The sequence below is a fragment of the Astatotilapia calliptera genome, chromosome 23, assembly GCF_900246225.1.
Source record: "Astatotilapia calliptera chromosome 23, fAstCal1.2, whole genome shotgun sequence".
NCBI lineage: Eukaryota > Metazoa > Chordata > Actinopteri > Cichliformes > Cichlidae > Astatotilapia > Astatotilapia calliptera.
Genome location: NC_039323.1, coordinates 1,887,428 through 1,900,033, shown reverse-complemented (window position 1 = coordinate 1,900,033; position 12,606 = coordinate 1,887,428). Strand labels below are relative to the sequence as shown.

The 12,606-nt window shown below is 45.0% G+C and overlaps 2 protein-coding genes and 1 non-coding gene across 3 annotated transcripts; all 3 read right to left on the bottom strand.

The window, feature by feature from the left end:
* Positions 1-322: 322 nt before the first annotated feature.
* calr (calreticulin) lies at positions 323-4,619 on the bottom strand. The gene is made up of 9 exons (XM_026159874.1): positions 4,304-4,619; positions 3,643-3,744; positions 3,191-3,394; positions 2,983-3,077; positions 2,641-2,850; positions 2,386-2,499; positions 2,054-2,197; positions 1,736-1,828; positions 323-1,612 (listed from the first exon to the last, which is right to left on the bottom strand). The coding sequence occupies exons 1-9, from the start codon at positions 4,395-4,397 to the stop codon at positions 1,382-1,384; spliced, it is 1,287 nt and encodes a 428-aa protein (XP_026015659.1). The 5' UTR covers positions 4,398-4,619; the 3' UTR covers positions 323-1,381.
* A 2,202-nt stretch (positions 4,620-6,821) lies between these two features.
* tor3a (torsin family 3, member A) lies at positions 6,822-11,240 on the bottom strand. Its single transcript, XM_026159273.1, has 6 exons — positions 10,758-11,240; positions 10,471-10,593; positions 9,922-10,187; positions 9,018-9,193; positions 8,506-8,630; positions 6,822-7,971 (listed from the first exon to the last, which is right to left on the bottom strand). The coding sequence occupies exons 1-6, from the start codon at positions 10,921-10,923 to the stop codon at positions 7,724-7,726; spliced, it is 1,104 nt and encodes a 367-aa protein (XP_026015058.1). The 5' UTR covers positions 10,924-11,240; the 3' UTR covers positions 6,822-7,723.
* Positions 11,241-11,808: 568 nt separating this feature from the next.
* LOC113017063 (small nucleolar RNA SNORD47) lies at positions 11,809-11,883 on the bottom strand. Its single transcript, XR_003271392.1, has one exon. It is a non-coding gene; the product is annotated as a small nucleolar RNA SNORD47 (small nucleolar RNA).
* Between the last annotated feature and the right edge of the window lie 723 nt (positions 11,884-12,606).

Below are 12,606 nucleotides of genomic sequence, written 5' to 3'. Positions count from 1 at the left end.
TGTAGCGCAACCTTTGATGAGCCCGGTGAGCAGTAAAAATAAAATGATTGCCAAATTTGAACAGATATCCAAATCAAATGAGGGAACCAAATTAACATTCATCCATCCGTGTTCTTCTGCTGTGGCCTGTCCCAGTTGTCATGGGTCAAGATTAAGGGGTCTACGCTAACCAGGCCATCACCTACACAGTAACAAATTAATTCAGAGTCTTTGGACTCTGGGAGGAAGCTGGAGAAAACCCACCCGGGGGAAAAGGGAGAACAGATAAATAAAACATGTTGACACACACGCACAAAAAAAGACACAAAATTTCACAAGGATCTTTTCATTGTTTTCTTCTGGCTGTTTTATTGGACAGATCACCTGCCTTTGTTTTTATTTTACACAGCAACACAAAAATCGCCCCACTTCATTTACTACCATTAGTACAAAATGTCTTTTACAAAAGGAGCCTCTGTCAGACTGTTGGGACAGTGTGTTGGGGTACAGCAGTGCAGAAAACTTGGAATCAAAAATCAGGAAACGAGACGTATACACAAACGGCGAGGAAACCTAAAGTGTGTGCGTACCAAACGCCCAAATGTTCTGCTACTGGGGTGGTCTTAATGTACATCCTAAGTTTGAGTAGAGCTTATTTAGACACACGAGACTATAGTATGTGCACTGAAGTGGAAAAAGTGTTACCTATACAGTACAAAACTATGCAAGGGACTTCATCTTAAAGCACCTCATGTTACCATCCCACTGCAGACTGATTTGTTTTCTTTTTTTCACTTTTGATCAGGTTGTCAAATGTAGTGTTAGTCCTACTGCACTCTGGTTGCCGTGCCAACAATCCTCGTTTGAATCAGATAGTGGAAACAGAAGAAGGCAAAATAACCTGGATGACAACATCAAATCCTATCTAATCCTTCCAGCCCAACAGGAATGAGAGAAAGAAAAATGTACAAAAATAAAAAATGAAAGGCAAACAAAACACGTGAGGTAAACCAAACGTTTTGCTGGTACCAAAACCTCCATACCAAATAAAACTTCTCATCTCATCACAATATTACACTTCATAACAACCCAGATTTTGTAAAATGTAAATGACAATTCACACGTTTGTGTTAAAATGTCTGGTTTTGACATTCATTTGACATTAATTATGCTTATCACTAGTCCTCGTTTAATAATCATCATTATAATAGTAGTAGTAGCACATGGAAACAAGAAACAGAACATTTAATTGCCCTTTTCTGACCGATCACCTTGCTTTGTAAACAAAGAAATGGAAAAAGCCCTTCCCACCCAGCCCCCACCCCGGGGTGTCAGTCGTCAGGGTCTCAGTCTCCAGCCTTATTCCAACGGCCCACTGACACAGTCTGAGCAGTTCTTGAGTTTATAACTCATCCTTGAGGTTAGAGTCTGTGCCTTCCTCCTCCTCTTCTTCCTCCTCCTCCTCCTCTTCCTCGTGCTCTTCCCCTTCCTCCTCCTCTTCGTCCTCCTCCTCCTCCTTCTCTTCTTCCTCCTCATCCTCCTCCTTTGCCTCTTCTCTCCTCTTCTTGTTCTCCTCCTCGCGCTTCTTTCTCTCGTCTTCCTCTTGGCTTTCCTTCATCTTCTTCTCAGCATCCTGGAGAAAATGCGAACAATGCAAATAAATATATCAACCTATATGAAAAGCTCATTCCTTTTTATTAGTGTTGACACTGACGTGAAATTAGAATTACAGGGTACAGGGCTAAAACGAGCATACCTTAGTTTTGCCCCATGTGTCGTTGCCAACTTCCTCTGCCAGGTTTGGATCGTTTGTGATTAGAAAGTTGTCAAAGATAGTCCCAGACTTGACCTGCAGCCAGACACAAGGGCAACGCATATTTTGTTATCAAATCTTTAAAGAAAACAAGCACAATCACAAACTCAAAGAGTTTCTTCCTGGGAAAACATGCATAGTTTTCCCAGCAGCTCACACAATACAGAGCAAGTAACCAAATTGCTGGATCAGTGTAAATAGTTTTAAAATATTTCAATAAATTTCATTATGCATTAAGATGTAAATACACATCCAGCTTACCTGCCACAAGTCGAGCCCAATCACCCCGACGCTGTCGTATTTATAGATCTCAGAATCGGCCGTGTACTCGGGGTTGTCAATCTCAGGGTGGATCCACTTGCCCTTGTAGGCAGGGTTGTCAATCTCTCTGGGCTTCCACTCACCCTGCGGACAGCAAACACACACAGAGAAACTGGGGTTAAAACACAAAGCGGCTGACAGTGTAAACAGAGTAAATATTTTTGGATAATATTCCAATCCTATTGTAGGAAGCTCGCTGATGTGCAAAGCTCAGAAAAATAGCACAGAATAAATACTGACTGCATGAAGAGTTAGAATCACTGGATATGCACCTTGTATTCAGGGTTCGTGACCATCGGTGGCTCCCACTCTCCATCCATCTCATCATCCCAGTCATCGGGCTTCTTGGCATCAGGATCTGGGATGTTCTCTGGTTTGTCCCAGTCCTGCAATGAAAACAAAAACAACAAAACATTTGAAACACGATCAACCTATCAAAACTTTTAAAAAATTGAAACAGTGTTGCACACGTGAGACAAGTACTATCATTAAAGTGATGCCCTGAAAGAATGCCAGGTCACACTGACCTCAGGTTTCTTATCGTCAGGGTCAGGAATCTTCTCCCTGTCATCCCAGTCCTCTGGCTTTTTGGCCTCGGGGTCCTTGATTTTTTTGGGAGGCAGGAAGTCCCAGTCATCCTCCAGATTGCCAGATTCCACCTTCTTATTGTCTATCTTAACCTCATAAGTGTTGTCAGGGTTGACGACCAGTGTGTACAAGTGGGTGTACTCATCATCCTGCAGGGCAGAAAAAAAGGTCAATACATGCAACTAACAGCATATTACCATGTAGTTTATTTTTAATTGTTTAAGCTCATGCGTCCTTATATTGTGGTGTTTTTTATTAGAAGTAGCTTTCCCATGCGTCACCTTGCACCGGATGTCCTTGTTGATCAGGTGGTTCTTGCCTTTGTAGTTGAAGATCACGTGAACTTTCTTTGTGCCAGGGCCGCAAATATCAGGACCTGAACGAGCCCACAAATACAAAGTGACAGTGAATGTCTGTGTGTAGCAAACACTGCTCTGTTTATCCAACAAAAGCAATACCATTTAACACACCATCCTTTGGTCCACTTACCAAACATGATGTTGTAGACAGAGTCTCCATGCATGTCCTCCTGGTTGAGCTCGGAGGGAAACAGTTTAATGTAGCCTCCGCCACAGTCGATGCTCTGCTCGTGTTTCACGGAGAACTGTATGACTAAAGGCTGGCCCTTGTTGCTGAAGTCATCAAAACGGGCTGACAGTGCATAAAAACGGGCATCCTGGCTCGTCTGCAGACCTGCAGAAACAACGGTGTTACTGCAGGGAAGATCAAGCTAAACCAGCGAGTACTCCTGTTCTGTCTTAATGAAACAGTACGGGTTAATTTGATGCTCTGTTCTCAAGTTGAAGAACAGAGAGGAGGAAGACAGCCGTGTTGATACTGGCAGAGCTCCACGAGGAAGCAAACACGCGCCTCTGACAGCAGGTGTCTGACAGGGTAGTACAGTGTAATTATGCAACACATATCAGCGCCTTCCTGCTTACCTTTGTCTTTCTCTTCATCACCGTAGAATTTCCCAGCAGTCAGGACAAACTTCCCATAATCGGACTTGTGCTTGGATTCCACCCAGCGACTCATCCAGGCATCTGCACAAACAGGTTCAGAGTCAGCTGCCCAGCAATCACCAAGACACGACTCACAAAACTCTGTTAATCCAGCCTTCGATACAGAGTGTGTGTGTGTGTGTGTGTGTGTGTGTGTGTGTGTGTGTGTGTGTGTGTGGGTGGGGGGGCCATACTGCGGGATTTTGTGACCGCCTTCACAGATGAAAGAACAGGACAGCTGGGAGAAGGAGGGTAGCAGTGAATGACCAGGGGAGAGATGTGCAGCAGTGGGGGGGGGGGGGAGGCAGACGGGGTGTGATAATAGCTTTGAGGGCTGGGAAACATAAAGCAGGGAATATGAATAAATCAATGAATGGATGAGTGATCGGTTGGTCTTCTAGACTAATCAGCTGACGATGTATTCCACAAATTGCGGTAAAATCATGAGAAATAACCGTAACAATCCACGCCGATATGCGGACATGAAAAATAGCCATCATCCATCTCAGTCAGCACCACAGCATCTCAAGCATGTACAGCAGCAACAAAGAAAAGCAAGCACTTCAATCCTATCTGTGTAATGTTGTGTGAAAGCGCTCACCGCCGTCTTCAAATTGCTCGCGGAAATAAACTGTGGACTCGGCCAGTACAGATGCAGCCGACACGGCCATCAAAAGCAGGCACAGTGCTGTCATGGCGACGAGCTGAAGCAGCCGGTCAAAAACGAACCAATTACAAATAAAAATGCCCGTGTAGAAAGATTTTCTCTAAATAAGGCGAAGCAGCGTTGTCTGTCAGTGCGGTATCCCCATACAGTGATGCTACAGTGAGAGCCACAGAGACGCTGCCGCTTCTCTCCTCTCGCCTCGGAACAGATGTCTGAATCTGATTGGACGACGGTTGCTAACCTCAATAAGGAAGCGCTACCGCTTAAAGCCAATCAGAGGACAGAGAATCCGGACGAATACTTTCTGCAGCCAATGGGAGCAGACCACGCGTTTGCCTGATACACGCCCAAAGGAAGGATGATGCGCCGAGGGTGAATCACATGCAAGGGGAAAATGCAATATCAGTAACAACACGAGTATAACTAAAGCTAAACAACGTCAACTACATATAAATATACATCTAAAAAAATAAATGAAATAATTCGAATCGGTAGGAAAAAAATAATTTTCTATAAAAATAAATAATTTTTTACATTCTTAACAAATGTTTTCACGCCTGATCTCGTGCAGCATATCTATATCACCTCAGGCGTGATTTTCTTGCCTTATGTAAACTAAACTAAACACAGGAGATTCCACAGAAATATACATCACAGGCGTAACAACTCTGTAATAGGTCCCAGGGCAGATCTTTTGGGGGGGGGGGGGGGGGGGGTGTCCTTACCTCCACATTGTACCAGAACAAACACAGCATAGCATATAGCAATAATAAGACATATCAATGGCATCAGTGCAGCTTGTAACCAGCACCACGGATAACAACCGCAGTCGGGGGTTGGGTCAGCGGACAAATTTACTTAAAGCCTACAAACACACACACAAGCCCAAAATAGATTCAGCCTTGCTAATGTAACATAAAGACACCTGTAATATGTGCAAGCTACAAAAAGCCACAGGTCCTCGCAGACTTACTCGATGGGCAAGCTTATAACAAGCACACTGATTTATAGAATTCCTCATTCAACAATTTTGAGAAAACAAAGCACCATCACAATAAACTAGCTAGTCATAGATATCAGTATTTACTAAGTAATAAACGATATTGTGCAGCACGCAAGATAGACAGCGCACAGTGTGCTTTGAGGCAGCAGCCAAGAAAGCTTTAGTCCGCGTCTGTGAATACCCATGTGTGCATACCTGTGTGGATCAGCATGTTTGCATTCCAAAGGTTTCTCCATGTAATGATCTGCTAGGGAGTGTGGGGGGGCCACAGCCCCGTCCTCCAGGGTGTGAAGCGGGTATGGAGGAGATCAAAACTCCAGACATCCAGAGGCCCCCAGAACACAAGAGACCATGGAAGACCAACAGAGGGGCAGCCGCGCCACTGTCCCAGTAAGAGCTGAGGAGAGTCCCAGATGAGGGCTCGCCCAGCAGCCGCGGAGCAGAAGTCAGGGGGAGTTGCAGTGACGCGCCCGTGAGCTCCGCCGGCCCCCAGCTGCGCCTGAGTGACCGAGCCCTAGGCCGAGAGGCCGGGGGCACCCCACCTCCAAAGGGGCCCGAGCGAGCCCCAGGCCCCAGGCCCCGACAAGCGGCCGCCAAGGAGTGAGCCGGTGTGTACCCGGACGCCCACCCCCAGACACAAAGAACCACCAACACACCGACACCTGAGGGAGTCCGCCACCGGCAGGGGAAGTGGTGGTGGGTGGAGATAGGCCTCCAAACCTTGGAGGGCCTGAGGTGTCCCCAGAGAGGTGGCGTCTGATACCCAACCTGACATATAGACACAGACATACAGGCACACACAGACACAAACATCCATTCCCACCCTCATGCTCTCATATGCACTCACTCCACACTCAACCAACGTGAAGACAGACATAAAGAGACGCTGTACACACGATCACACTCCCCAAGCGTACTCTACAAACCGGGTCTAGGTACCCTTGCCCCTGGAGGGGGGAATTGCACCCAGACCCAGGTGGTGTTACCCTTTTCCCTGCGGTGGGGAGAGGCAGACCACCCAGACTCCGCTTCTACATATATCACACACTCACATACTGACGAGTGCTTATTTTGAACATATGACTGGTACCAATGTTTCAAACCTTTAAACAAACTTCATCTCTCGGGCCTTGCATTCAGCAAAGTCAACACGTTCATAGGGAGCAAGAACAAGTAATTTAGTTCCCAGCATCTATCAAAACATTGTAGAGTGTAAAATTACTGTGTCAATATTTGCACAACTGAAAATGTAATAAAAATGTATAAAGCATAAAAATACAGGCTTTCCTCTAGTCCACTTTACTGTAATCCTGTCAATATAAGTACCCAGTGTAACATAGAGGAGGGCCCTCTAAGGTAGTTTTCTCGACTGGGTCCCAGGTGCTGCCCTGCCTGCCATATTCAAATTCGAACATTAATGTGGAGTCAAATCACTGAAATCGATGACGATTGTTGTTTACCAGGTTTTTATTTCTTTAAACCGTGTCTGACAGGTTCTCTCTGTGTTCTTATTGTGATGTGACCCTCAGCTTTGAAGCAGACTGTGTTGATGATAGATGAATTATACCAACAAAAGAGTAAAGCACACCACTAAGTAACAACTGTATATTAAGTAACAGTACAGTAAAACCTATAAAATGTTTTTATAAAACACAAGTATGTAAAAGGGTGAGTTTCCAGAGGTCCAATGCTTTAGAGACAAAGTCCTTCACAGTAAGAGCTTCAAGTAACACTTCCATCACCACTGGTCCTTGCACGTTCATTTTAAAAAGAATAAAAAAAATCTAACAAAATAAAATAAGTGCACATTTAGAGTACTCCACGAAACTAATCTGGTCCAGTAAAATGTTCAAATATGGCACAAATGATATTAATAAATAATCTGTGCTGATATAAGCACAATGTTTGACATGCCACTAGTAACACATGAATTACAAACTCATATGAACACAAACAACAGTGCGAGTCAGACTTTGGCCGAGGGGATTAGATATAAATAGTGAAAAGGAAAAAAAAGTCTCTCTCTGCGCCACACTCTGCACAGACACCATCTTCTTCACCCCTTCGTCTTGACAGGATTCAAACCAGGCAGGTGAAGAAGAGCAGCCACACTTCCTGTGACGCTGCCCATCTCTGCAGGCTGGGTCACGCTGCTCTGCCCTCTAACCCTGGATCTGCCCTGATGTCTGGCCTTCTGTGACGGGACCTGGACAGACACATGTTGCATCTGTGGGGGGAGGGGGAAGTATGCAGTGCAGAGCAAAGAAGACACATCTCTGTGGCTCTGTATGCAGATGGGCTGGTAAAGCAATCTTACACCTCCAGGTCCGTCTCTCTGTTTCCTCCTCGCTCTAGGGAAGAAAGAAGTTGATCCTCTGAGGTATGGACTTGCATCCTTGGGCTGAGAACAGTCTCTCCTCTTTGGGAACATACAGCATTGCCTTGGCCACCTCATCCAGCGTGGCTTCATCTGTTTCCAGACCTCGTGCTGCGTATGCGTCCCGTGCACAGAGCTTAATGTGACGGTACTCCAGGGGCAGAAAGGGCACAAAGAAGTCAATCAGGTGACCAGACATCAGCTCACTCTGAGCAAAGCCACCTGGGATATTAAAACAAAACAGGAAATAGAAACATATTTAACGTTTTAACAATGTGTTTTGGTTCTTTTTTATCATACGCTGTATATAAAAGATGGCATTCATGCAGTTTTCTTCCAGGTATGAAAAATAAAGCCAGTGTACTGATTCTTTGGTCAGCAGGGGGGCAATTCCTGAGGTGGTCTGTGACCTCGGTCATCACTTTCCTGCTAATTTTGTAACCAGAAAAATAAACATGGTATGTTTTAACATGTGATTAACCACGTGAGTAATGAAGTTGTTAACCAGTAAGTGTACAAAATCCACCCCTCACTCATGAGTACCAGATTCAAAGATGAGGCTTCACAATAGGACCTCACTAACCCATGGGTAACACTATGCTGGTCTAAGCTGTTTTTATATTACTTTAGCGGCTTTCAGCAAATAATTTCAAGCCACTGAGCAACCAGAACACCCGAGTAACTTAATGGCTTAAAAAAAGGCTCAAAGCTTAAGAAAACCCACCAGGCAACCTTTACAAAAACTTTACTGCTCACCTTGAGACTCCATAGTCTCAGCTCGCAGCCGATGCTCCAGGTCTTCCATACCGATGTCCTCTCGATTCTGGCCAGAGTGCCAGAAGTCCAGCGCCACGTCGTTGATTGTTGCACCACCAATGTTACTGCAGTGACAACAGCAAAAACACAACATTATATGTCTACAGCTGCTGAGCTTCTCAGGGAGACTCGATTCTTTCTGGTTTGGCAGCAAAGTTTCTTTAATACAAGTTGCTCTTAGATAAATGATCACAGTTCAAAGATGGCCAGTAATTCACTCACATCTCTGAACCATAACTGTTGAGTGAAAAACGGCTTTTTCTATTTTTGACTGAACAGACTGTTAGTCAGGACAAATCTGACTTGAGGAATTGAAAACATGAAAAATCCATACAGAAGGCGACAGAAGGAGCTCCATCCTTCACCACTGATGAGCTGCCAGGCTATCTGGACAGGAAGTGCACAGAGAGCTTTACAGCTTCATCAAACTGTGCCTGAAACAGTCAGCTAACCTGAGGAAGAGGAAGATGGCCCTGCGGTAGCTGACCCCATCTACGTTGTCATAGTGATCCATGAAGGGCTTGATTGCGTCGATGAGGCCCGGATGAAGCTTTTCAGCCTCATCGAAGATGAACAGAGTCTGAGGGCAGCGCAGCACCATGTCTCGAATTGCTTCTCTCAGCTGACCCTGGATTTCAGGCAAAAAACAAACCAAAAAAAAAACATAAGTCAAACATTATTATCATTTTATAACATTTCAGATCTGACAAAAGCTGATTATTATTTCCTTTCAAGCTTGATATATAAAGATACTAAACTGGGCATAAAATATTACAAACTGAGATAACTTAAACCAACAGCCGACATTTATCTAGAATGTTTTAATCTTTTTAAACGAATATATAAATGTGCCATTGTTGGTAAAAGTTCTTTAAAAGAATTAGCCCTGTTATATGCCACAGAGGTTCAGTGGGAGGCTGTACTACAACACGTAGACACGTTAAAGTCCACATTTGCACACTTTGCAGACTTGAGGGCATGAGGGTAGAGGTTATCCCGTGAACTGCATATACCTATTTATATTTGGATAGCTCTGTACTATGCACCATGTATTAATGCTATGTAAACACAATTTTGAAATCAGCTGCAGTGACTGTGAAAAAATGCGCTCAAATGAGACTGAGCTGGCACCTCTGACCCGGTTGGACAAACGCCAGGTTCCAAACATCCATTTCTCTGAGTATTTGTGTCGCAGCATCAGTGTTGACTTAAAGCATCTGTCCAAACCATGACTGCTATCACTCTTATGATGAATTACAACACAGAATAAATATCTATGTAAGCAAAGCAGCGTCCAGAGAACACAGGTACATGTTCCTGGCACAGGACGGCCATCGCTGTGCCAAGTGGGCTCACCTTGTACGTGTCCACCAGCCTGGCGTGCGGGAAGTGGAACGGGGCGATGAACAAACGGACACACTCGCTCTTCACCCCGTCCCGGTACAAGTTATCAGCAATGATCCGGGCCACAAAGTTCTTGCCTGTGCCGGACCAGCCGTGGAAGGAGAGCGTCAGGGGCTTGTTGGACTCGGGGTTGTTGATGAAACCCTGGATGGCTTTCAGAACCACGGACTGAGCCAGATGTTGCCCGTGGAGCTTCGTCTGAAGGTCTCTTGCTAGACCTGCACATGAGACCATAGATTTTTGATTTTAAAGGCACCGGCAAATATGAATAAAGTGCTCTGTGTTAAAATGTCTACTTTTAAAATATGTGATATAGCCAATAAAACGTAAAGTTGTTAAAGGGCTGCATCAGGCACTGAAGCTAAAGCCCTTATCAGATGATGAGTAACTGTGTGCAGTGTTGGGTGAATTCACAAACAGACGATTACAAAGAATAATGAGGGGAAACGACCAACACACGCTTGGGGCAAAGCGGGCAGCCACAGAGCAGCAGTGCGATACCTGTGATGTTGTTGGTTATCCTGCAGTCTCCGGACTCGCAGCACTGACCCAGGCTACAGTACCACTGATGCAGCAGGCTCATGTAGTCCTGAGGAAACCCTGCCCAGATATCCCTGGTAGGAACTGCTCGCATCACAAGAGCAGGGCGAGAGAAGTCCGTGTTTATAACAGTGTAATAACGAATCGTAAAAATAAAAATATTGCAAAATGCGCACGAGGCACGATGTAGCTTGCGAAATGAGCGCTTTCGTTATAAAATGGTTTTAATTTCTTTTACCATCTCTTACCTTGCTGGGTGGCATCATCCTGATTGGGCTGACACTCCCCCTCCCAGATATTGCAATAAATATAATTAAAATAGTAAGTAGAGACGTTGCTAATGCTATCGAAATGGAAGAAGTCGGCCTGTGCCGAGACAGCCCAGAGCAGCAGGAGAAAGCACCGCGCAGACATCGCGAACAGGCTGACGTGAAGCGGTCCAAACGACACTGAACACGAAGCCCCGTTTCTGCTCTCCCATTTATCTGAACGCGGTGGTCCACCGGCGGCCTGCTTTGACTGGGATACCCCTCCCCGCCCCCGACAACGTCTCCCTGCTGAAGCCAAAGAGGGGCGCTTGTTGTGCGGTTTGCCGCGGGCGGGTGGAGGGGCGGTTACTACCCCATTCCCTACTGCTCACGTCAAATTTGATTGGAGCCATTTTAAATGGGAGCGAAGCCTGTACTGCAACGCCATACGGCAAATGTCACGCTACCGAGGTAAGAGGCTTGCGTGTCCACAAACAACCCACGGTCAGCAACGCCAGCTAGATATTCCCGCCTTTGGGAGGTCAGCAAGTGACCAAATCGAACTCCTTTCCATTACATAACGTCACTTCCGTCGAAAAGTCGTACACTTGTTCTCAATCTTATTTACTTTTCATAGTTGTGTCATTACTTTACTACTCCACTGTTTGCACAACTGGTTTAGTAATATAAGATCAGTTCATTTGGCGCTCATACACGTCACCCATCGAGAAAGGGAGGAGAAAAACAGATGCACACAAATGAGTCAATAACAAATATTTTATTGTTACAAATTGAAGTCAACAGGATCAGGTCACAATCCAGACGTAATAGCACGAGCAGGGTCTGAACACCGATTCCTGCAGGTGAAAATCTGTCAACATCACTTTCCAGCTTTTGAGGAAACAGCACCATTTAGATTTATTATGAAGTGACAGACTTGTGCTTGATTGTGCTTCAGTGTCTGAGGCTTCACACCTGTGTAGAGAAGAAATCATTAAAATACAAGTACAGACTACTAACAGAAGAGTTAACTAGCAGTTAATGACCACATGACCTCAGAAAAAAATGGAACGGTAAGGGTTATAATCAGCTTAAGTCATCTGGCAAAATCAGATCATCACTAGTCTTGTGGCCACCTTAAATAATTGTGATTCAGGACTGGACAAAAACACTCACCAGGTAAAGAACTTGAACTTTTCCCCCCCATCTGAAAAAGAAGAATGAAAAACCTTATTACAAGTCAGCGACTGGCTGATTCATATTTTATTCACTGGGTTGCTCAGTGACAGACTGTCCACATGAGTGTTCAGGTCAGACATTTGTTGTAACATCACTGAACCCCTTATGACCATCGTGCACTTTTAAGTCAGTTTTCTCACCTCAGTCACTCTGGTGTGGTCCACACTGGGTCTCCATCCCTCACACAGAACAACCTGAAGATATGAGAGCATCAGTCAAACATGCACATCAACTGCAAAGATGAAGGAGTCAACGCTGACCTGGTCAGCTAGAGCTAATAAACAGACTCCATGGTTTAAAGTCAGTCTGTACTTTGTCATCACACAGGCCAGACTACAAGGATCAAATGATCTTTACTGCAAGAAAGTGATCCCAGAAAATATGCAAGTGGCTCCTTCAGACCCAGCTCTATAAACCTCAACAGCACGGGGCCCATTCTGGGTCTGAGGAGCTAAAAATGACACGATTTCATACTCACCATGAGTGTTTAATCATCTTCTGAATGGTGATGAGTCGCGAGCCCGCTCGTTCTGTAAAAACAAATTAAGTTTCGGGTAAATTTACAGAACCATGCTCACTTTTTTCCCCCCAACATTAAAAACCCAGATCA

Excerpts from the sequence above, each read along its gene's own strand:
- calr (XM_026159874.1), bottom strand. The coding sequence starts at position 4,397 with ATGACAGCACTGTGCCTGCTTTTGATGGCCGTGTCGGCTGCATCTGTA. Across the intron at positions 2,500-2,640 it reads CTGACGATAAGAAACCTGAG|GACTGGGACAAACCAGAGAA; the intron begins GTCAGTGTGACC and ends TTTTCATTGCAG. Across the intron at positions 1,613-1,735 it reads ACACATGGGGCAAAACTAAG|GATGCTGAGAAGAAGATGAA; the intron begins GTATGCTCGTTT and ends CATTTTCTCCAG.
- tor3a (XM_026159273.1), bottom strand. The coding sequence starts at position 10,923 with ATGTCTGCGCGGTGCTTTCTCCTGCTGCTCTGGGCTGTCTCGGCACAG. Across the intron at positions 9,194-9,921 it reads GGCTGGTGGACACGTACAAG|GGTCAGCTGAGAGAAGCAAT; the intron begins GTGAGCCCACTT and ends CCTGAAATCCAG. Across the intron at positions 7,972-8,505 it reads TGAGACTATGGAGTCTCAAG|GTGGCTTTGCTCAGAGTGAG; the intron begins GTGAGCAGTAAA and ends TTAATATCCCAG.